The 24,516-nt window shown below is 42.3% G+C and overlaps 1 protein-coding gene across 1 annotated transcript in view; it reads left to right on the top strand.

Moving 5' to 3' along the window:
• Window positions 1–24,516, top strand: part of SCD5 (stearoyl-CoA desaturase 5) — a 163,304-nt gene that overhangs the window by 94,572 nt on the left and 44,216 nt on the right. The window contains exon 3 of the mRNA XM_030819070.1: window positions 16,712–16,917. Within this exon, the coding sequence (XP_030674930.1) occupies window positions 16,712–16,917 (206 nt within the window). The remainder of the gene's footprint in view (window positions 1–16,711; window positions 16,918–24,516) is intronic.

Below are 24,516 nucleotides of genomic sequence, written 5' to 3'. Positions count from 1 at the left end.
GGGATCTAGGTCAGTGAAAGTAGGTGAGATAAGAGAAATCATCTAAGAAAATGAACCTCAAGGGGATGAAAATGTGACAGTCTGAGCAAGAGGGTGATTAGACGGATGAACAGACCAACCAACAGGGCTAGTCTGTTTCTCACAGCACCATCTCCAGATACGGTGGGAACTCTTTAATGCAGACCTTACCTGCTTTGTACAGTGGATATATTTCTAACCACTTTAAGGCAATTAGATTTTTGTAAACCAAAAAAACCACAATACTTTAAAGAGTTTTTATTTAAAGAAATAGTTGGTAGAGATAATTTTTGTAAACAAATAACTATCAGATTTTATGCTAATTTAGCCTGGCATCTGTATTGGAAGAAAGATACTGTTGTTGAAGGTGAATTCCACATGCAGTCCTGTCAGTTGGGAATCTATTTGGAAACATATTTTCAAGCTTTGTGTTTTATTCTGTCTTCTTTTCCTAAAGATCTTTAGAAGTGCTGCACACAGTGAACCTCCTTAATCATGTATTTTCTCGCAACCTTTCTTTGTCTTAGAACCACAGAAGGTTAGAGCTGGGATTACAGGAGGTTAGAATTGGGGAACCTTAGAAGCCACGAGTTTAATTCTTTTCTAACAGCTGAATAAACTAAGGCCCAAATGTCTGAGCTTATTTTGTTTATTTTTCCAAACCGTCTCCAAAAATGTTTATGGACATTGAAGAAGACTGTATTGCAATGCAATTCCTTGACAGGTCATTTCTCCCTGTACCTGTCACCAGCCATGTGGGATGAGACAGCACGTTGTCACTGCGTATTCTTTATTCCATTGCTAGCCTGCCAGACACTCTTATGCTGCTGCTTTCTAGGTTTCCCAACTCACTGATTATTTTGCATTTTGGATGATTTCTCCCCCAGCTGCCTTCATCTGCATTTTTCCGAAATCAGATCTCATTGTGATAATTTCTATTCATATTTCTAACCTCTTTAGATCCATCTGTGTTATTCCTCTTTCCTCAATGATGTCTGCAGCACCTCCTAATTTAGTACCAGTCAGAAATGTTATTAACAAAATGTGTAAGCCTTGTTCCTAGACATTAACGAAGATACGAAATGAAAGAGATCTAACAGACACAGTGAGGCCTTCTGTTTGTGGCCTCTTCCCCACCCCCGTATTAGATATTGAATTGTTTTTCATCATTGGTCCTTGTTTATCAAAGTTCAGGCTTTTCAATCATCCTGTTCCAATTCCCATTAATGCCAGCCAGCGCCCTCATCACAGGATTATCTCAGGAATGCTGCCTCAATGCCTTATCACGCTCCAAAGATACAATGTCTACAGGAGTCATTGAATCAGCAGTTTTAATTAATGATAATATTTATTGAGTTTCAGATGCCAAATGGAAATTTCTAGCTTTGCTTTTAAAAACTCTTTTAGAAGGCAGAAGCATTTGATTACTTTTACCTTCTTCCATTTGAATCTTTCATAGCTTTTCATGTAAATCTGCTGTTTAATTACCATTACATTTAAAAGTGCATAAGCCACTATGTACTTGTGAGGAACACAAGTAGTATCTAAGAAGTGGCCCTTGGATGAGGAACTTACAATCTGATAGAGCTGGCTAGACTTGTGTGCAATAAAGACTCTTATAAAAAGACAACATGGAATTAAATTGCTCAAAAGTGTCACACTGACTTTTAGGGCTGCAGAAATTTGAATATGGGCTAGGATCATTGGACAAAGCCTACTGCAGAAGGGGAGATTTGAGCTGCACATGAAAAGGATTTGTCTAGGCAAAGAAGAAGAGGAGGGTAGGGAAAACATCTGAGCAAAGGGAGGGAGAGAGGAATGATTAGAACATACTGTATAAGGTCACAGCATAGTTAGAAAATCACCCAGATTGAAGAAGTAAGCTGACAGGGTATAGTGTGTTTCAAATCTGGCTACCCGTGTGACATCTCTTATTGGATGTCTTAACTTAGGCTTCTCAAACTCAGCATGCCCCAAATCAAAGTTGTGACTCTACCTTCTCCCCGAAACTGTTCTTCTGTTCTTCTGCTAGCTTTCCCACCAGAAGTCTGGGTATCATCCATGATTTCTCCATTTCCCTAATTATCCCTCACCAATTTTTAAGCCAATCCCTTCAGTTCTGTCACTAAATTACATCTTGAATCTGCACACTTCTCATTTTTACCACCTTTTAGTTCAAGATCAACTTTTTTCCTAGGCTACTGCAAAAGCCTCCTGAACTGGTCTTCTGATTCAATGCTTGCCCCTCTCTATATTGTAGCCAGAGAGAGCTTAATGGAAATTAAACGACTCTCCAGCTAAATAAATAAATAAATAAATATTTCAGTGGCTTAGCATTGTATTTGGAATGAAATCCAACCTCATTGTTATGTTCTATGGGGCCCTGCGTGATCAGGGCCTTGCACACCAGTTCTCTGTGTCCACCCCAAGTTGGTGTACTTCAGTGTAATTCTGACACTAACCACCCAGGGTTAACATCAGATCCCGCAAGTTAAAGGCTGAGTGCTCTACATGGCTGTCCCCACTTCTGACGCCTGCTGAAAGGGCTGCAGAACAGTAGCGGGGTCCCCAGGCTACCTGTACTTCTGAATGACCAGTGATAAGTTTGGGGGTTTCCACAATCTCCTTAGGTTTGATAATTCACTAGAACAACACACAGAACTCAGGAAAGTCCTATGCTGACGATTACAGTTAACCCTTGAACAGAATGGGTTTGAACTGCGCAGCTTCACTTAAATGCATGGATTTTCTTCTGCCTCCGCCACCTCTGAGACAGCAAGATCAGCCCCTCCTCCTCTCAGCCTACTCAATGCGAAGAAGACAAGGATGAAGACCTTTATGATGATCCACTTCCACTTAATGAATAGTAAATATATTTTCTCTTCTTATGATTTTCTTTTCTTTTTCTGGATCTGCAAAGAGTTATTGATTCAAAGTTGCCACATGGTGGGAGTACAAACATTCGTCAGTCACTGTGCGTGCAATTGATGACATTTTAATTTGGAGGCAATTACCACCACAGATCTCTTCTTTCATTAAAAAATAAAATAAAATTTTCAAAGCCTCTTACAGGCCAAAGGTCTAAGAACAAGATCCTCACTCAAATACTCAAGAGTTTTCCTGAGGAAAACTCAGGAGGTGGAAACAGCTTTGAACATTTTCCCACTGGCCACAGCAAATAATGCTAAAGTCATAGAGCTTTGGCACTGACAGCGTCAACATCTGCACAGGAAGTGGCCCCTCCGCCCAGCAGAAGGGACCATGATGCCTGTGGGAGCCGTGGGCAAGCATCTGAGAACTCCAGGGCCTGGAGTCAGCACAGGGCTGCTAAGCATGGTGTGGGCTTGTGTTAAACTGAAAAGGTCGGGGGGAGTGGGGATTTGGAGTGACCAGTGGTTCCCACCACAGTCAGAGGCAGCAGACTCAGAACTGTGGGACCCAACATGCCTGGGTGGACAGTGTACAGAGGATGGTGGCAGAGGCGCCTGCGGCTAGGCTGCTGCCCGTGCTCTGGAGGTTGCCTCGGACCCAAGAGCCCAGGATAGCAGTAGCAGAGTGTGACATGGGCCATCCCAGCAGCCAGACCCTGCATAGGGTGCCACGCACCCTGCCCTCCGCATTCCCTCTTGTGACTGGAGGCTGCCTCTGTGTCCTGGACGATGGGCATCAAAGCTGTGTCCGGCCAGTGTGTGCAATATCCAGAGTAAAAGGACTCTTCCCAAATGGAGTCCTCTTCAGGGAGGTGGCAGGGTTGTGTCTATACAGCCTCTGCCCTCAGCCCCCTCAGCCTTCCCACGCACCCAGGAGGACCTCTGTGTCTGTCTGGGGGACCCCAGCACTCGAAGTGAACCAGAGGCTCTGGCTGGAACACCCCTGAGCTTGCTCTGGACAATGCCCAGCCAGGCTGGGACATGGGCTTGCCTTTCACCCCAGGGGTGTTCCAACACAGAGCCCCTTAGAACATAATAATGAGGTTGGATTTCATTCCAAGTATAATGCTAAGCCACTGATTGATTGATTGATTGATTGATTGATTTTGCTGGAGAGTAATTTCCAATAAGCTCTCTCTGGCTACAATATAGAGAGGGGCAAGCATTGAATCAGGAAGACCAGTTCAGGAGGCTTTTGCAGTAGCCTAGAAAAAAGTTGATCTTGAACTAGAAAAGGTGGTAAAAATGAGAAGTGTGCAGATTCAAGATATAATTTAGTGGTAGAACTGAAGGGATTGGCTTAAAGATTGGTGAGGGATAATTAGGGAAATAGGGACACTAAATGAGAGATGTCACACCAGCATCTCCCAGGAAGAGGCCAGCCTAGAAGCTAGGCATCCAGACCCCACTGCTGGGCAAGGTCAAAGGCACCGGAGCCGAGTATCAGGAGGCACTCATTCTGCAGACCCTTGAGATGCCAACTCTGGCCAGAAAACCCAGAGCACAGGTGCCACTGCATCCCTACAATCAGGAGCAGAGCAAACCCGGCCCTGCCCTCTGTGCCCACCACACTGGTTAGAAGAGGCCACCGCCACCCAACCAGGGTGTCTGATCAGGGTCACACTGAGTCCAAAGTCTCTGCTCCCAGGACTTGCAGGGTCTCCTGATACCCGGTCTCCTCCTCGCTTCCACAGCCCCAGCTTCAAGGCTTGCCTGGGTCCCCCTGGCGCGTGGATCCTACTTATCCCCAGCTTCAGCCTCTCCTCCAGGGAAGCCAGCTTGTGGGCCAAGGCAGACCTGAGAGGGTGGGGCCAGGACTTGAATAAGATTGGAGAAGGTTCCTGAGGGCTGCTATTCCTCAGCGGACTGGAGTTTGCCTTCTGGTGTGTTTATGAACACGTCTCAGGTTCAGGCTGGGTGGTTTTTGAGAGGAAGTGGGAAAAGACATTTGCCTTTTCCATCACTTTAAAATCACCGGAGACCCAGCCCTTGAGTGTGAAATCCACGGTGGCCCCCCCAGCAGTGGTGAGTCAAGTGTCGGCCTGGCTGCCCTGAGAGCCCCACGCAGCCGCTGATGGAGAACCTGACACGGGACACCGCCTCTCCACTCAGGGGCTGCGATGCCTGCTCCTCACGTAGGGACCACGGGCGCCAGCTGGCAGTCACACATCTTTTTCCTCCCTGGCCAGCTCAGAAGTGCTTTGGCCATGGTGGGGTGTGTTGTGTGGGGTGCTGGCTTCTCAGGGTGGTGGGTGAAGGGCACCCCCGCCCCAGGATGGCCAGGTCCACCAGCACCTGCAGCAGGTGCAGACCAAGAACTGCATGGGCAGCTCTCAGCAGGAAGTAGGTGGTCCTGAGGGCACTGCCCTTGTCCTCATGAGTGCTCCGGATGCTCATGTCCTCAGGACCCATGGCAGTGGTTGCAGTAGAGCTGGGGCAGGTCCATCGTGGCCTCGGTCAGCACGGCCAGGAAGCCCAGAGTCTCCACAAACAGGCCCCAATCGATGGACGGGTCCTGATCTAACCTACCATGCCGGCAAAGGCCAAGACACACTCCACATAGCCCGGGAAACTGCTCCAGTGCCAGGAGTGGTGAAGATCCAAGGATTTTATGCTCAGCTCCTTTGCCATGTAGATCTCAGTGCAGAGTTTCACCATCAGCAACATGGACAACATGATTATGTTCTGCTACAAGAGAGGTGACTCAAAATGCCTTCCAAACCAGAAGAATGTCTGTAAAATATTAGCCACCAGTAGCACCAGACACACCTAGATAGAGAAGCCGTCGGCATTCTGAGTCCTCTGGATGTGACTGCACTGCGGGATCTACAGGACCACCCCTCCAAAGACCATGGCTCCAGCTTCCCTTTAGGAAACCAGCTGGTGCAAGGGCATCAGAAGCCAATCTAGGTCTCTGATTCTATCTGGAACATTTGTGTTGCCCTGTTGGCCAGCCGACGCCCACCTCTCTAATCACATGGCTGGTCTTTCAGGTGATCTGCTCCCATCCTGAGGCTATCTAAGGGCCCATGAAAGTCACCTCTAGGATAAGAGTTGTGGAATTTCCTATCAGGAAATTCTAAGGGTTTTTAAACCTCTGTGCCAAGAACCAGGCACAAAGACCAGATATATTCTTTATTATAGCATAATGTGTCTTAGACTTCATCTCATACCAGGCTTGTGCTAGCATCATGCTACCTACACAATGGCCTTTTCTTGGTTCCTCAATTGTTCCAAATCCTTCCCTCTACCTGAGACAATTCCCCTCTCCCTCCCACACTTCCACCTCCAACTCCTCTCAACCTGAAGATCACCCAGTTAAGAATGGCCTTGCTGGCCAGGCGCAGTGGCTCACAGCTGTAATCCCAGCACTTGGGGAGGCCGAGGCAGGTGGATCACCTGAGGTCAGGAGTTGGAGACCAGCCTGGCCAACATGATGAAACCCCGTCTCTACTAAAAATACAAAAATTAGCTGGGTGTGGTGGCGAGCACCTGTAATCCCAGCTACACGGGAGGCTGAGGCAGGTAAATCACTTGAACCTGGGAGGCTTAGGTTGCAGTGAGCCAAGATCGCACCACTGCACTCCAGCCTGGATGACAAGAGTGAGACTCCATCTCAAAAAAACAAAACAAAACGAAACAAACAAAAACAAATGGCCTTGCCTATATTAAGGCCCTCCTTTGTTCAGCTCGTTTATTGGCTTCACAGCTCTAATCTCAGTCTAAAATTATTTTGCTTATGTTGACTTCATTTACTTTATGTTTAGTATTTGTCTCCTTCATAAACTATAAACTCTTTGAGGACACAGCCTCGATTGTCCTGTTTGTTCTTTATCTTCTAGTGTGTACCGGTCAGTAAATATCAGTCAAATTAAAGGATAAAATATGGGAAAGATAAGAATGAGTCCAGCCAAAGAAACCTGTCTGATTTTCAAGAAGAAAAGTTTAGATTTTATAAGAAAAGTAATACACAGAGATTGTCAAATAATAAGCAAAAGAATGATAGATTTTGGGGAGTATGAATGGAAAGAGGATGTTAACAGTATGCCGAATGTATTGTGGAGAGGAAAATTACTATAAGTGGGAGGCAGTTAGAAGGTTATTACAGCATCCAAGTAAATTGATAAAAGCCTGAACAAGGGTGGTAGAGTAGAAATGGAGTGGGAGGGGAAAAGCTGAGATTATAAAGAAGAGTGCCCATGAAATTTTTGTTTTTAGCTTTGACTTTTATTTTGAAATAATTTTTTCAGATCTTTTATTTTGAAACTTAGAGAAAAGTTGCAGAAAATCATGAGCTTGTGTATGGCCTTCACCTAGATTCACCAACTCTTAGAGCACTGCTCATTTGCTTTATTCCCTTGCTCTTTCCTCTGTACATGCATGTGCATTCTTACATGTTCTTTTTTTATGAATCATTTGGGAGTGAGTTATAGACATCATGCCCCTTTATTCCCAAATACCTCAGTGTGTATTTCCTAATAACAAAGACACTTTCACATAGACAGAGTACACTTACCAAAGTCAGGGATTTAATGCTGATACAATGCTGTATCCAGGATTCTATAATAGTTCAGGGTCCAATTGAGGATTATGCATTACAATGAGTTATAATGTCTCTTTAGATTCCATTCATCTGGAATAGTTCCTTGTTTTTTTAATTTTATGCCATCAATATTTTTGAAATGTACTGGCCAATCAAGTTGTAGAATGTTCCTCCATTTGGGTTTGCTCATGTTACTTCATAATTAGGCTCAAACTCTGCATTTTTGGTGGGAGTACTACATTAGCATTCTTGTGTCCTCCTCAGCATCGAAAAAGAGGCACATGACATCACTTTGTCACATTATTGGAGGTATGAACTTTGATCATTGGGTTAAGGTGGCATCTGCTAAGTTTCTCCACTGTAAGATTGCTATTTTTATTTTGTAATTATTGAATTAATTTATACAAATATTATGAGCCTATATGAATATTTTATCTTCATCAAACTTTTACCCAATAGTTTTAGCAAACATTGGGGATTCTTGCCTGAATCAGTTATTGCCATGACAACTGCAAAATGGTGATTTTGTAACTCTATTATTTCTTCTACATTTGTCAATTGGTATTTTACTGTAAAGGAAAGTGTTTGCTTTTTCCCACGTATTTATAGCCCATGGACTCTTTTTTGATTACATGGATTATAATCCATTACTGTCATCATTCATTTTAATGCCCAAATTACCCCAGTTTGTTCAGTGGGAGGCACTGCAAATGGACTCCTCTTTCTTTTTAGTGTGGTGTCTTGCTGTGTTGCTCAGGCTGGTCTTGAACTCCTCAGCCTCCTGAGTAGCTGGGATTACAGATGCACACGACCACACATGGCTCCTCTGTCATTTCGACATGCTCCATCATTTTTTAAGCACTTCCTTTCCGGCACAACAAAATATACTGAGCTCCCTGTGTACTTTTCCTACCCCAGTCCTGGCACCAGCCATTTCTCCACAGTCCTGATTCCTTTTAGTGGAGAATGGTATTTTAAAAACAAGTTGTGGAAACTAAATATGTTCGTTGCTATTGGGTTATCATTGTTTTCTAGGCCCTTTCTTCCCCCTCAATTTTTAACTCATGGAGTAAAGGAGATCTAGTTCAGGAGACTAGAATAACGGTCACATCACTGACCAAAAACCCTCCAAAGCCCAAATTGAAAAGATTTCCAGAAGACCAACTTATTTGCCAAGATGACTGTCTATGCCATTTTAAAAGCGTATGTTAAATACGTGGTTTTTGTTAAAAGTGAAAAGCCTTATTTGAATACATTGTCGTTGTTAAGAGATTTAAACAAAAGAGTAATAGAAGAAAATATGAAACATTTCTTCCCTTTTTTTCAAACTTTAAGTTTTATTGGCACTTTTTAAACGACTAAGGTTGACTTTTCAACACTTACCCAGCTTCTACGACCTATGTAGACCGAGTGCCACATGAAGGCAAGGCAGCAGGTGGCAACTTGTCCTCTCAAAGCCACAATTTGCCAGGTGGTGTGGACTGCTGCCAGGCCATTCTTGGGGACTTTCTGGGATATTCTTACAGATTAGCCTATTATCTGGAGAGAAATAAGTACTGACCCAGTATCAACAATGGGGAAAGCACCCAACATTGTTTTTCACTGTTTGACTTGGCATGTGAACTGGAGGAGATTAAGTTTAGATCCCAGAGACAAAGTCGATTTCTAATGAGCCTTATGGTTTTTAAGGAGTGGAGCCACCAGTATCTTTTTCTATTTGACCCTCCTGATAGAACAGCTCCTTTCCCAGAAAGGATGCCATTCAGACACACACACACCACACGCACGCACACGCACACGCACACGCACATGTACATGCAGGCGTATTTGCTACTCTAAAACTCTACACACGTATTTGCTACTCTAAAACCTGCCTGTTCAAGCTGACATGTTGACACGTTGGTCCTGGTTTCTTTTTCACTACTGACTGGAAACAAAAATGTGTTATGAATACAAGTGGAATTCCCTTTGGCTATGTTTTGAGACTGCTTGGGAAGTTTTTTGTTCTGGAACTTTTAAACAGCCACAAAATTGAATTAAGGGACAGAAAAACCATCTTGGTGTCTGGTTGGGAGCAAGCATCTGTTTCCAGCTAGGCTAGGGGAAAACCAATCAATGATTCTGGTTTCAGATCTGCTGAATGGGACAAGCTAAATGCTGTTTACATTTAGCCTTCATCTTGCTAACCAGTGGAAATTATGTGGGCCTTAAAAGACAGTGTCCACTATTGCCATTTAGATGACTAGATTCAAGAAGTTATTTTGAGCATAAAAGGAAGCTGGGGAGTAGTTCTGAAGGAGCAGGTTGCTTCATACCTCACTTCGGTGGACTCTTGAGATTGATGACCTTTGTTCAAGTCCCAGATAACACTCAAGGGCTGCGCACGTGGAGAAAAATCACCTCATGATCAATTTCAGTTTCTACAGTCTCAGTGGAGACCCCACTTAGGACATTATCAGTGATGGATACTGAAGTAATGGAGGCACAAAATACAGAATGGGTTCAAGCGAGGGCACTGCCACACCACTTGAGGTGTGATTGGTTGATTAGTTGCTAATGAGAATAAAGATAGAAGAAGGGTGGCATAAAGGTGTATTAACAGACTGGATTGCCAGATGAATCTTACTGCTTCATTGAGCAGAAGCTGGGTTGTTTTCATTCAGGAATATAGAAATGTTTTCAAAAATAACTTGTTTCTCCTGTATTACAAAAGAATAATCTGTTTATTATAAAAATATACAAAACACAGACAAAATATAAAAGAGCCACCCACAGTCCCAATTCCTAGAGAGCCACTGCAAACAGTTTGGCTAAGATACTTCTTTTGTTTCTCCCATGCTTAAACATACATTTTTTATTAAAAATGGATTCATAGTGTTTTGAGGAGTACTTTTCTTTTCCCTCCCTCCCTTCCTTCCTTCCTTCCTTCCTTCCTTCCTTCCTTCCTTCCTTCCTTCCTTCCTTCCTTCCTTCCTTTTTTTGTAACAAGGTCTTACTCTGTTGCCCAGGCTGGAGTGTAGTGACGCAATCTCAGCTCCCTGCAACCTAAGCCTCCCAGGTTCAAGCGATTCTCCTGCCTCAGCCACCCGAGTAGCTGGGATTACAGGTGCCCACCACCATGCCCAGCTAATTTTTGTACCTTTAGTAGACACAGGGTTTCACGATATTGGCCAGGCTTGTCTCAAACTCCTGATCTCAAGTGATCCTCCTGCCTTGGCCTCCCAAAGTGCTAGGATTATAGGCATGAGCCACCGCGCCCAGCCAAGAAGTACTTTTCTTTTAACTACTTTTACCTTCATCTTTCTAGGTCAATACTACAATAGCCCTTTTTTGTTAATTAATTTTTAATACAACACTAATAGAATTCTTTTTAATAATTTAAGAGTATAGGATCAAGCATAAAAGTATTTCTGCTCATTCCTACCTCCCAATTTCACTCCCATGAGGTAACACTAAGACTTTTTCTCTATTTCTTTCATGTATATATAAGCTTTCATTGTATGTGTATACACACACAAGTAGTATTTAATTAATTTATCACAAAATATTTAATCAAATCCTGTTATGGGGAAATGCAGGGTCTTTCCAAGTTTTTATTGCAGTTAGCATCCTTGTGGTTAAACCTCTGCACACAACCATGATTTCCGTAAGATAAATTCCAGAAAATGAATTGTTAGATTAAAAGATATGCACAATTTTAGGGTTTTTGATACGTAGTGCTCATTTGCCCTTCACAAACTTTCTGCCCATTTCACATTCTCACCAGTAGGCAACACTGAATTCTTAATTCTTCAAACTTTTAAATTTGAAGGATAATGCACACATTGAAAAGCGTACAAGTGGCTGGGTGCAGTGGCTCATGCCTGTAATGCCAGCACTTTGGGAGACTGAAGCAGGAGGGTCCCTTGAGCCCAGAAGTTTGAGACCAGCCTGGGTAACATAGTGAGACCCCATCTCTACAAATAATAAAAAAATTAGCTGGGCATAGTGGCATGTGCCTGTGGTCCCAGCTACTGGGGAGGCTGAGATGGGAGAATTTCTTGAGCCCAGGTGGTTGAGGCTGTAGTGAGCCACGATCAGACCACTGCACTCCAGCCTGGGTGACAGACAGAGACCCTGTATCAAAAAAAAAAAAAAAGTACGTAAGCTATGAGTTAGACTTGCACTGCTCAATGTGGTAGTCACTAGCTACGAGTGGCTACTGAGCACTTGAAATGTGGCTAGCCCATGGAGGTGTGCTACAAGTGAAAAATTTCTAAGACTTGGTACAGAAAAAAAAAATGTACAGCATCTCAATAATTTTTATACTGATTATACATTGAAATGATAACATTTGGGTATGTTACACTAAGTAAAATATATTATTAAAATTAATTTTACTTGTTTCTTTTCACTTTTTTTTGTTTTTAGTTTTTTTTTGTTTTTTTTTTTTTTTTTGAGACAGAGTCTTGCTCTGTCACCCAGGCTGGAGTGCAGTGGTATGATCTCAGCTCACTGCAATGTCTGCCTTCCAGGTTCAGGTGATTCTCATGCCTCAGCCTCCCGAGTAGCTGGTATTACAGCCGTGCACCACCATGCCCGGCTAATTTTTGTATTTTTAATAGAGATGGGGTTTCACTATGTTGGCCAGGCTGGTCTCGAACTCCTGTCCTCAGGTGGTTCGCCCACCTTGGCCTCACAAAGTGCTGGGATTACAGGCATGAGCCACCGCGCCCAGCCTCTTTTCACCTTTTATTTTATTTATTTTTTCTGTAGCCCAAGTTCAATCAAGGGTCATTTCACTTTTTAAATGTGGCTACTAAGAAAATATTAGTTATATTATGTGTCTTGCATTATATTTCTATTGCAAAGTAGGACTATAGTATGGCATCTCTGATAATGAAGCCTACCACCTGAGCTGTACACTCCAGATTTGTTCTGTTCCTACTCCTCTCTTGCTCGCCCACCTACCTGTGCCTCATTTATGCCCAGGGTTCTTAGAACTAATGTAGCTCCCTTCAATATTCCAATTTTTGATCAGGAATAATCAATTAACATGTGGTGAGAGTGCACTTTTGATGGATTGCAGAGTAAGACTGTGATCTACTGGAACCTACAATTCAGTATAAATTCTAAGTTGCAAATTTAATACAATAATTTGTTAATTGATTTGTTTGAATGTTTAAGTATTTAGGCTTCAGGAATTACTGCTGAGTTCAACATCATGTCCCTACCAGAATATGCACATGGAATATGAACAGACAGATTACCCATACTTGACAGTCAGTTCATGATGGGCATTTGTCATCTCCACATGCCTCAATATTGTTTTTGTTTCCTGTGCAGCAAAGGTGATGGAGTGGCACACATAGTTTTAGACAAGAGCTATCAGCACCATGCAAACACTCAGAGGAAGAGAGATTATCAGGATACCGCTGGGGGTATGGCTTCCGGTACAGTTGATCTCCATTCACTCCCCGCCTCCCGAGGTTGAGATGGTTGGGCCATCTCTCCCTCCTCATTAATCCTCAGCTTTCCCCTCTGCTTGTTGCTAAAGCACATACTGACTGTACCAAAATGAGCTCTAGGTACCCATACCTTTTCAACACACATGCTATTCACAGGTAAGTTCTTTCCCCTACCCACCCACTCCCAATCACTCCAGAGCAGACAAAAGTGCAGGTAAGTAGGGAAGAAAGGTGATTGATTGGGTGAGCATATAAATCTTGCTGCCTTTCTGCTCTACTGTTGATGCACATCTTGTTCTTTCCTTTTTTTAAAATTTATTTATTACCAAGTTCCCAAGAACTAGAAAACACATCTTATTCTTTGAGTCAGTTTTTCACTGGACTCAGCTTTACACTTGAAAACAAAACAATAACAAAGGATTAAAAAATACATCTTAAAGTATTTTTGGCTTATGTGCTTGATTATTTGGAATGTGCGTCATTCCACTATTATACTTGCTTCATTCCACTATTGCAGTCAGGTGGCTTCTGTTGGAAAGGTATCCAGGTGAAAGGAGTGAAAATAAATATCTCTGTTTGAACTTGTCTTCATCATCATGAGTCTTTTTGTTGTTGTTGTATTATAATTAATTTTGTGAGAATAATGTTTCTAGCTATTTGAAACTCTTCACTTAGAGTTTCTACAAGATTGCATGGCATTGAATTGAACAGCCATGTATTAGTTCATTATCACATTGCCATAAATAACTACCCGAGACTGGGTAATTTATAAAGAAAAGAGGTTTAATTGACTCACAGTTCCGCGTGGTTGGGGAGGGCTAGGAAACTTCCAATCATGGTGGAAAGTGAAGGAGAAGCAAGCTATGTCTTACTATGGTGGAGCAAGAGAGAGAGCGAAGGGGAAACTGCCACACACTTTTAAACCATCAGATCTCGTGAGAACTCACTCAATATCATGAGAACAGCATGGAGGAAACTGACCCTATGATCCAATCACCTCCCACCAGGTCCCTCCCTCAACACGTGTGGATTACAGTTACAGATGAGATTTGGGTGGGGACACAGTGCCAAACCATAGCAAGCCAATATAACCTTTTAACAAGATGAATGAAAGTTTTCTATAAAAGACCCCTCCCTGCAACATTTGGAGAATAAGGGAAATATTTTGTTGATAGAAATGTGAACTGAGAACCAAGGAAGTGCCATCTTTGTTCTATTATGTTTTGATTTGTTGGATAAACTTGCATAAATTTCCTCTAAGCTTTAATTTTGCCATCTGTGAATGGGGGACAGAGTGTTCTTTCTATGTCATGTTCACATGGGCACTACAATAAAAGCAATAAACTAATGCAAAAGGAAGAAATTATTTCTTAGACCACAGTAGCCTTGATTGACATTTGAAATTCTTTTACAGCTCTAAATTCTGTGATTCTAAATAATAAAATGTTTTCACCCTTTCCAACCACCATGTTTAAATACACTGTAAAATCTAAAGACCTCTTTCATATTACAGTAAGCCAGGCTATAATTTTTGATATACATAAACTGCCATGCTCCTATTTTCTCTCTTTATATTCAAAGCTGAACATACGCTTGTCGGAACTTTCTGCCTCCTCTTTCTCTCCCCCAAAACCCAAGGATTAGGTGGATTTTTAAAATTTTTGACCAGCCTGGCCAACGTGGTGAAATCCCATCTCCACTAAAAATGGAAAAATTAGCTGGGTTTGTTGGCGCATGCCTACAATCCCAGCTATTTGGGAGGCTGAGACAGGAGAATTGCATGAACCCAGGAGGTGGAGGTTTCAGGGAGCGAAGATCACACCACTGTACTCCAGCCTGGGTGACAGAGCAAGAGTCTGTCTCAAAAAGAAAAAAAATAATTATCTGGGCATGGTGGCATACACCTGTAGTCCCAGCTACTTGGGAGGCTGAGGTGGGAGGATCACTTGAGCCCAGAAGGTCAAGGCTACAGAGAGCTATGTGATTGCACCACTGTACTCTAGCCTGGGCAGTAGAGCAAGACTGTCTCAAAAAACAAACAAAAACAAAACAATTTCTTCCCTTCTCATCAGGAGGATGAAGCCTATCTCTATGAAATGGTAGACTCCTAATGAGAACATTACCCAGTATTGAATATTATGGTATAAAATATTATTACTATTGTCATAAACAGAAAAGGCTAATGTAATATAATACTTAAATTTATTTTTATTTTCAGATTTTTCTATCAAAAGCACTACTTCCCAATTTAATTCATCTTCTCAAAGTTTTGAAAGCATCATCAGATTTTAAAAAAAATTAGTGTAAAAAAAATTAGTGTAAAATGCCTGTAGATCTCACTGCCCCATTGCTATAGCTAAGGTCTCATTAATTGTAACAGTGAATGCCATCAATTCTTGCCCCTGATAGCTCAGCCCCTGACACCCTCCCGTGTCTCCCATTATGAGAGGTCCAATAGGGTGTGCTCACCACATGCACTGAGCCCCACTTCAGCTCTGTGGGCTGGGCAGACTCTGCTGGACGCTGCTGCCTGTCCTTCTAGGGGCACCAGAGTCTGTCTGGGGGCTCCAGTGAGTGCTGCCCTGCTCCTCAGCCACTGCTGCCTCTCCACTTGGTGGATTGCCAATACACCAGTTTCCCAAGGAGGCAAAGTTGTCCCCCCTCGGTTTCTGTTACACTCTGTTAGAGCAGTCCTAAAATGATGCCACTGGTGCCTTGGTGTTTTGCAGAGATTTGGGGAAGTAGCCATTTGGGTTTTTTCTATCTACTGGCTTCCTGATCTCTGTGAGTCACACATGAAGAACATCAAAGTGAGGAGAGAGGCAGAGACATCTGGGCCAAGAACTGGCATCGTTCTTATGCCAACCAAGATTTCATCCTAAGAACATCTCTCCCTCATTTTTTTTAACTTTTAAGTTCAGAGGTACATGTGCAGGTAGTTACATAGGTAAACGTGTCATGGGGGTGTGTTGTACAGATTATTTCATCACCCAGGTATTACACCTAGTACCCATTGGATATTTTTCCTGATCTTCTCCCTCCTCCCACCCTCCACCCTTGATAGCCCCAGTATGTTTTGTTCCCCTATGTGTCCATGTGTTCTCATCATTTAGCTCCCACTTGTGAGAAACAGTGGTATTTGGATTTCTGTTCCTGCATTAGTTTGCTAAGGATAATGACCCCCAGCTCCATCCATGTCCCTGCGAAGATTTCGACAGAACTACCATTCAACCCAACAATCCCATTACTGGGTATATGCCTGAAGGCATATAAATCATTCTATTGTAAAGACACAGGCACATGTATGTTCACTGCAGCACTATTCACAATAGCAACATGGAATCATCCTAAGTGTCCACCAGTGATAGACTAGATAAAGAAAATGTGGTATGTTTACACCATGGAAACGGTGCAGCCATAAAAAAGATCTCTCTTTTCTTGACATAAGTGATCTAGGAGACTTCAGTCGCCCCCACCAGAGCTTTCCTTCAGGTCTCTGCACTAATTCACCCAACAAACCTGAACTTCCTGCAGTGGGTACGTCCCACACATAAGCTGAGATCCCTGCTAAGTGAAGATTTACTCTTGTTCTGATGAAAACCACTCCAGACCATAGGGGATTGAACTTGCGGTTGAGGGACTGTGGGTTGAAGACAGGGGGAATGTGAAACCAGCAGTGAGGACTGGTGGGGGAGGGGAGGCTGGGAAGCTTCCCAGGAGGATGCCCGGCGGTGCGGTTTCTCTCTTCACCCAGGCTCTCATTCTCTCTGCAGAATGACATCTTCGAGTGGTCCAGGGACCACCGAGCCCACCACAAGTACTCAGAGACGGATGCTGACCCCCACAATGCCCGCCGGGGCTTTTTCTTCTCCCATATTGGGTGGCTGTTTGTTCGCAAGCATCGAGATGTTATTGAGAAGGGGAGAAAGCTTGACGTCACTGACCTGCTTGCTGATCCTGTGGTCCGGATCCAGAGAAAGTAAGTGAATGGGCATGACAGAGAGCTGTCCCTCAGGGGCCAGGACATAGAAACAGCACAATGAGATGGACTCATAACCCCACAGCATTCTTCTCAAGCATTTGCCCTAACAATTTTCCCATATTTATAAGATTTATCTCTATTAATTTCCTTTTGCTCATTAAATTTTGCCCATTGGCACATTTGTTTTGAGTTATAAGTTTCATTTGTAATGGATTTCCTTTAAGCCCAGTGGCACTACCTTCAAACTAATCTTGCATGGCTGATTTCATGGAATCTGTTTCTGTGTTTCCCCACTGCCCCATTCATGATTCTCTGGAGTAGCAGAAGGGGGACTTGCTTCATTTTAGTGACACACTTGACTCTACTTGACTCCAAAAGGACTAGACTCTCCCCAGGTATCCTACTCTGTCCTGAAATTCTCTTGTAGTGAAACCTCTGCCCTGCCCATCACTCATGGAAACGTTACACTAGTAGGTTTCTGTGCAGAGAAAATGAGACCGTTCAACAGAGGGCCTCAAAGCACTCATATGCCCTGATGGTGTCAGCTGAGCATACTCAGTCGGCCAGCATTTGCAGGATGAAACTGCTTTCTACAAGCACATGAAGAAAGAGTGCCTATAACTCTGCTGGCAAGTAGAGAGCGACCTTTGTTCTTGGGTTGGTCTGGGTCTGCAAAATTTGGCTATGATGAGCTTGTAGCACCTAAAGCAATAGATTTATGTGCAAAGATGGGCAACATATGGACCATGCTCTAATTAGAGCCTTGAGACAACATGTTGAATAAGTGGTTACTAGTGACCATCTCCACTGATGGGTAGGAGTCATCTGAGGACTTACCTACACAGAATCTCCTTTTCAGACTGAAAATGGACATGGAGGCTATGCCTTTGTTCCACACAAGAATCTTTGCATGAAAGGAAGGATGGCTTAGGACTGTGTTCTTCCCCCGAGAGCCTCTCCTTTTACACTGTGGGGAGCAGTAGAGCATAGTGAGAAACTGGCAGACCATGGAGACAGACTGCTGGAATCCAAGTCTCTGACTCCTCCACTTACTAGCAAATGAATTAACCACCCTAAGTCTCAGCTTCATCTATAAAATGGGAGTAACGGTAATACCTATCTCCTACAGCTTTTACGAAGATATTTTTAAAATGTATAGAAAATGCCTGGCACAGAGTAAGAGCTTCGTGAATGTCAGCCATTATTATTATTACACAGGCAGTTGATAGACTAGAGAATTCTCTGTGTTTCCATCACTGCTTTCTGTTGGTTTCACTGTAGGGTTTTCTCTGTACATCTCAATACAGCTCTTTTAGGTGAAAACACCCGGTATCAATTCAGCTCTTTTAGGTGAAAATACCCAGTATCAAGTTTTATATAGCAGAAAATAACAAGATGTTTTCTTTCTTTCTTTTTTTTCTTTTTTTTGGAGATGGAGTCTTGCTCTGTTACCCAGGCTGCAGTGCAGTGGCGTGATCCTGGCTCACTGCAACCTCTGCCTCCTGAGTTCAAGCGATTCTCCTGCTTCAGGCTCCCAAGTAGCTGGGACTACAGGCATGCACCACGACGCCCGGCTAATTTTTGTATTTTTCAGTAGAGACGGGGTTTCACCATATTGGCCAGGCTGGTCTTGAACTCCTGACCTCAAGTGATCCACCCTCCTTGGCCTCTGAAAGTGCTGGGATTACAGGCATGAGCCACCGCGCCCAGCCAACAAGATATTTTCAATTAACAATTCAATGATTTATTGATGTTGATTTTCACTATGAGTGTAAAATATTGAAGGTCATTAAAGAAAAAGCTGAAAAATTCAGAGAAGTAGAAAGAAAATCATTCACAGTCTTAACAGATAAACAGACACTATTAATATTCAGTAGTATCTCTTTCTATTTCATATATTTTGCATGATGGCAGTTGTATCGCATATGTAATTTTATGTCTCACCCTTTACCTCAGATTGTATTGTAGACACCATTGTCAAAGGCTGCAGAAGATTCCATCAGTTGAGCATGTCACAGTTTATTTAACCATCACTATGTGGTCAGCTATGTACGTCACTTCCAATTCTGTGATACAAATGATGTTGCTATATAATTAGTAATGCTTTGGGACAATCAGACCTTAGATTAATTTGAAGAGCTCAGATGAGAAGGCAAAAGATTTTCTGTTTTATTAATGAGAAATGAGCTGAGTGTAATAGTCTGAGTTTCTCTGACCATAAGAATGGAAGATTTTTTTTCATCTTTTCTCATAAAAAATGTTGTAATCTGATTCATTATGTGTGTATTGGCAGCACATATGTCTAAAGACTATTTCTAAATGCAGGAAGAAGAACAAAGACTATTTCAGCAAGTTCCCTGAATAGTCATCTGAGAACATCTTTCATCACGTCCAGTAACTAAAGGCGGCTGTGGCTATCAGAAACCATTCATTCATATCATTATGTCACATATATCATTGAGCTCCTGCTGGGAATCAGTGCTGAGGATACAGTCTAAAATTGACCTCCTCTCAGAACTATAGTTTAGAACATGTTCTAAACTATAGAGGTCACCCCTAGTTGCCTGGTCTAGCCCCCAGAATGATTAAGGTAGAGGAATACTGCTCTTTGAGAGTGCAGGCCAAACAGGGGAGATATGGCTCTGGATCATGTAGTTTGCATGTTAAAGGCATGCTCCTGGCTAGGCCCTTTATTATCTCTAAGAATTGCCTAGGCCCAGGAAGTCTAGGCTCTCCCCAGGCAGAAAGGCTTTTAAGATGTCAGAACATCCTAATATGTATGTGTGTGTTTGTGTAATAGATCCTATGAGCAAACTAGTAAAATGTAGATAGAAAGATGAAGCCAGAAGTACATGCATCTTAGATTATTCACTCAATGTTCTTGTGATTATACTTTACTGTTTGAAAGGGGCTACAGCAGTCCTCAGATGTGTGGGTGAGCACTGAAGTCCTGTGGTAATTATACAGCGTAGAGAACATAGAGATCTGTAATCCAAAATAAGGCTTAGAATCACTGAACTAAATGAAGCAAGTTTCCAGCATACACAGAGGCAGTCAACTGTTCAGATATTTTCATGTTCGTGAAGCTGGCTTTACCGGTCCTGCCAGTTAGGCGGTGGAGAGGAGAGTCCTCACAGGAATCAAAGTCATTATATGTGGGGATATGAGCTGAAGGGGTGGATCCTGGTGTCAGGCACTGTCACAGCAGATCTCAGTTCATGCTACCCTGGGCTGAATGGAGAGCTTCCTGAGTAATAGAAAAAGGTGCCCAGCTGCATTTGGGGCCCAGACTTGGGTCATTTCAGTGGCACACTTCTCGTGGGCTGAATCTCCACCTGCTCCTGTATGATTTTCCTAGAGGAACAGTCCCTATTCCAATTGGAGGCAATCAGAATTCATAGCTGACCCCACCACACTCCCAGGGTGCAATGTTTGTGCAGGTCAATCAGCTAAGTGCCTCTTGGAGAGTTTACTCAAACAGGTCATAGAGACTGAGGATTTAGGGACTCCTCCTTCAGTCCACTCAGGACACTAACACAGATATTGCAGTTGATTGATAAACTTTTGCTGAGCCATCCTAATAACAACTTACTGAAGAAAAGCTTGGCAGAGAGTCAGGCTTAATCAGCTTTCCATTGTACAGTCTCATGGAAGAGGGAAGGTAGGAGCAGGAAAACAACACATTTCAAGCTATACTTCCAGACCCGAAAAGGTAATCTTACCAAGGCTGTCATAACAAGTAGTTAACTGGACTAAACCACATTTTGCTGCACTGTCAATGTGTAAATTCTGTAAAGGCAGCCGTTAGGAGGTGCAAGGGAGAGAAGCCAGTGGTATTGCCTTTAGGCTCTGGCAACTAGGGCCCCTGTCCTAGGTCTTATGACTTAAAGGGCCACACTTCTCTCCACAAAGTGAGGAGATCACAGGGCCAAAGGAACATGATACCTGCCTAAACCTTCCTTGGCTTCTGGGCCATGCCCTGGATTCCTAGGGTCCTAGATTCCCCCCTAAATGCTCTGAACCGTCTTCTAGAGCCTATAGCAGCCACCTCCTGGGATCTGTCCTCCCAACAGGAAGTACATAGAGCCTAGGCCTGAAGAGTGGCCAAAAGGCAGTGTTGGCACAGGGACTTAAGCTTAAAAGTGTCAGCTCAGATATCCACCTAATGGGACAGAGCAAAAGGGGAACAGGAAAAGGGATGAACCACAGACTAGGGACTTCCACCTATACTCCTAGCCTGAAACCTGCAAATGTTGGGGTGAACCCATCAGTGAGCCATTTATAAGGTTGAGCGTGGATCCATCAAGAATTGTGTTTGGCTTAAATGAGACAGAAGGTTATTTCTCTTATATATAAAAGAATTCTGGAGACAGGCAGTCCAGGGAGGACATGGCAGCACTGCAGGGTCAGTAGAGAACTGGGATTCCTTTATCATTGTGCTCTACCATCCTTAGCAGGGGACTTTCATTCTCAGTGTCATTTCATGGTGCAAACTGATCACTAAAGCTCCAACTAGAAGGGGAATCAGGGAGGCCGAAGGGAGCACATTGCTGAGTTGAGTCGGTCGCCTTTAAGGAGTCTTCCTAGAAGATACAACCTATCCACTTGTCTCTCATTGACCATATCTGTACCCAAGGGAAACAGGGAAATGTATTCTCTTGGTTAATGTGTTGGACTCTTGAATAAAATCTTGGTTTTGTTTCTAAGGAAGGAAGGGTGAATAGATATGGGGTAAACAATTAGAAGTCTCTGCCATAGCCACACAGTTGTTCTGCCTTAAGCAGAGCGATTTGTCATCTCATATTCCTTAGTCTTATTTTTTGTGAACCAAGTGGGTAGCCTCTCTGCCTCCATTAATGACCAGAAACTGGAATCTCAAATCATCTTTCTCAGATGACAAAATGAAGATAAAATCCAGAGACTGTTTCTCCTAATGCTTTGCTTATTCCATTGAGTCCCATTTTAGGGAAGACATTCCTCTAGAGGTTACATGTAAATGCTGTCATGCATTTTTAAAGTAGCCAGGGAGGATGCTAGTCCAGACACATAAAAACCAAGTCCTTGCCTCATTGCCATGGTGATGAGATAAACTAAAAGAAAATGGATGGAATGGTTCAAAAGAGCAAATCAGTTCTGTTCTGGTGCCTTGGGAAGAGATCAAAATGTATAAATATTGCCATTCCAGGAAGAAAGGCACTCAAACATCTAGAATATTTTTGAGGGCTGTTTCACCTCAATTCATCCCCTAGTCTGTTATCACTAGTCTTCTCTCCCGCCTCCCAAGAATGAGCATCACATCTCTCAGTGATACCCTCTTTTTTGTTGTTTTTAAAGGCTCATTTTTTTTAAAGCAATTTTAGGTTCAATTTAGCAAAATCGAGAGGAAGGTTCAAAGATACCCCATGTACCTCCTGCCCACACATATGCATAGCCTCTCCCATTATCAGCATTCCTTACCAGAGTGAATATTTGTTACATTTGTTGAACCTACATTGACATGTCACTGTCACCCAAAGTCCATGGTTTCCATCAGGATTCACTGTTGGTGTTTTATAGTCCATGGGTTTGGACAAATGTATAATGACAAATGTATCCACTATTGTAGTATCATACAGAGTATTTTCACTGCCTAAAAATCCTCTGTTCTCTGTCTGTTCATCGCTCCCTTCCCCCAAGCCCTGACAACCACTGATCTTTCCACTATCTCTATAGTTTTGCTTTTTCCAGAATGTCGTATAGTTAGAATCATACTGTATGTAGCCTTTTCAGATTGGCTTCTTTCACTTAGCAATATGTATTTGTGCTTCCTCCATGTCTTTTCATGACTTCATAGCTCATTTGTTTTTCGTGCTGAATAATGACCAAAATGTGGTCTAGATCTATTGAAGTTTATCCATTCACCCAGTGGAGGACATCTTGGTTGCTTCCCAGTTTGGTAATAATAAAGCTACAGTAAACATCCATGTGCAGGTTTTTGTGTGGACATAAGTTTTCAACTCCTTTGGGTAAATACCAAGGAGCACAATTGTGGGATTGTACAGTCAGAATATTTTTAGTTTTGTGAGAAACAGCCAAACTGTCTTCCAAAGTGGCCGTATCGTTTTGCATTCCCAACAGCAATGAATGAGAATTTCTGTTGCTCCAAAACCTTGCCAACATTTGTTGTTGTCTGTGTTCTGGATTTTGGCCATTCTAACTAATATGTAGTGGTATCTCAATGTTGTTTTAGTTTTTATTTCCCTGATGACATAAGCTTATTGTTCCATCTATATATTTTCTTTAGTAAGATGTTTGCCAAGATCTTTGGTCCATTTTTAAATGGGGTTGCTTTCTTATTGTTAAATTTTCAGAGTTCTTTGTATATTTTAGGTAACAGTCCTTTATCAGATATGTCTTTTGCAAATATTTTATTCCTGTCTGTGGCTTGTCCTTTTATTCTCTTGACAGTATCTTTTGCAAAGTAGAAATTTTAAATTTTAATCATGTCCAGCTTATCAATTCTTTCTCTCATGAATCATGCCCTTTGATGTCATATATAAATTGTCAAACCCAGAGTCATCTACATTTTCTATGTTATCTTCTAGAAGTTTTGTAGTTTTGTGTTTTACATTTAGAATTGTGATCCATTTTGAGTCACTTTTTGTGAGGTGTGTGAAGTCTGTGTCTGAATTCATTTTTTTGCACGCAAATGTCCAGTTTTCCAGCATAATTTGTTAAAAAGACTACCTTTTCTCCACTGTATTCCCTTTGTTCCTTTGCCAAAGATCAGTTGACTATATTTATATGGGTCTATTTCTAGGCTCTCTGTTATGATTCATTGATCAATTAGTCTGTTCTTGTGCCAGTACCACACTGTCTTGATTATTTTAGCTTTATAGTAAGTCTTGAAGTCAAGTAGTGTCACTCTTCCAACTTTGTTCTTCTCCTTCAACATTGTGTTGGCTATTCTGAGTCTTCTGCTTCCACGTATAAACCTTGCAATCAGTTTGTCAATATCTACAAAATAACTTGCTGGGATTTTGATTGGAATTGCATTGAATATAGATCAAGTTGAGAAAAGCAGACATTGACAATATTGAGTCTTCCTATTTATGAGCATGGGATAACTCTTCATCTATTTAGTTCTTTGATTTCTTTCATCAGTGTTTTATGATTTTCCTCATACAGATCTTGTACATGTTTTGTTAGATTTATACTTGTTTCATTTTTATGGTGCTAACGTAAATGGTATTGTGTTTTTAATTTCAAATGCCACTTGTTCATTGCTGGTATGTGGCAAAGCAAATTGACTATTGTATATTAACCTTGTATCTGGCAACCTTGTTATAACAGCTTATTAGTTACAGGAATGGTTTTTTATTTTCAATTCTTTCAGATTTTCTACAAAGACAATCACGTCATCTGCAGACAAAGACAATTTTATTTCTTCCTTCCCAATTAGTATATCTTTTACTTCCTTTTCTTATCTTATTGCATTAGATAGGACTTCCATATAATGTCAAAAGGGAGTGATAATAGGGCACATCCTTGCCTTGTTCCTCATCTTAGGGGAAAAGCATATAGTCTCTCACCATTATGACATTAGCTGTATATTTT

Source organism: Nomascus leucogenys, chromosome 9 (genome assembly GCF_006542625.1).
Source record: "Nomascus leucogenys isolate Asia chromosome 9, Asia_NLE_v1, whole genome shotgun sequence".
Taxonomy (NCBI): Eukaryota; Metazoa; Chordata; class Mammalia; order Primates; family Hylobatidae; genus Nomascus; species Nomascus leucogenys.
Note: the sequence above shows the minus strand (reverse complement) of the source record. Positions and strands in the feature narration are given on the sequence as shown.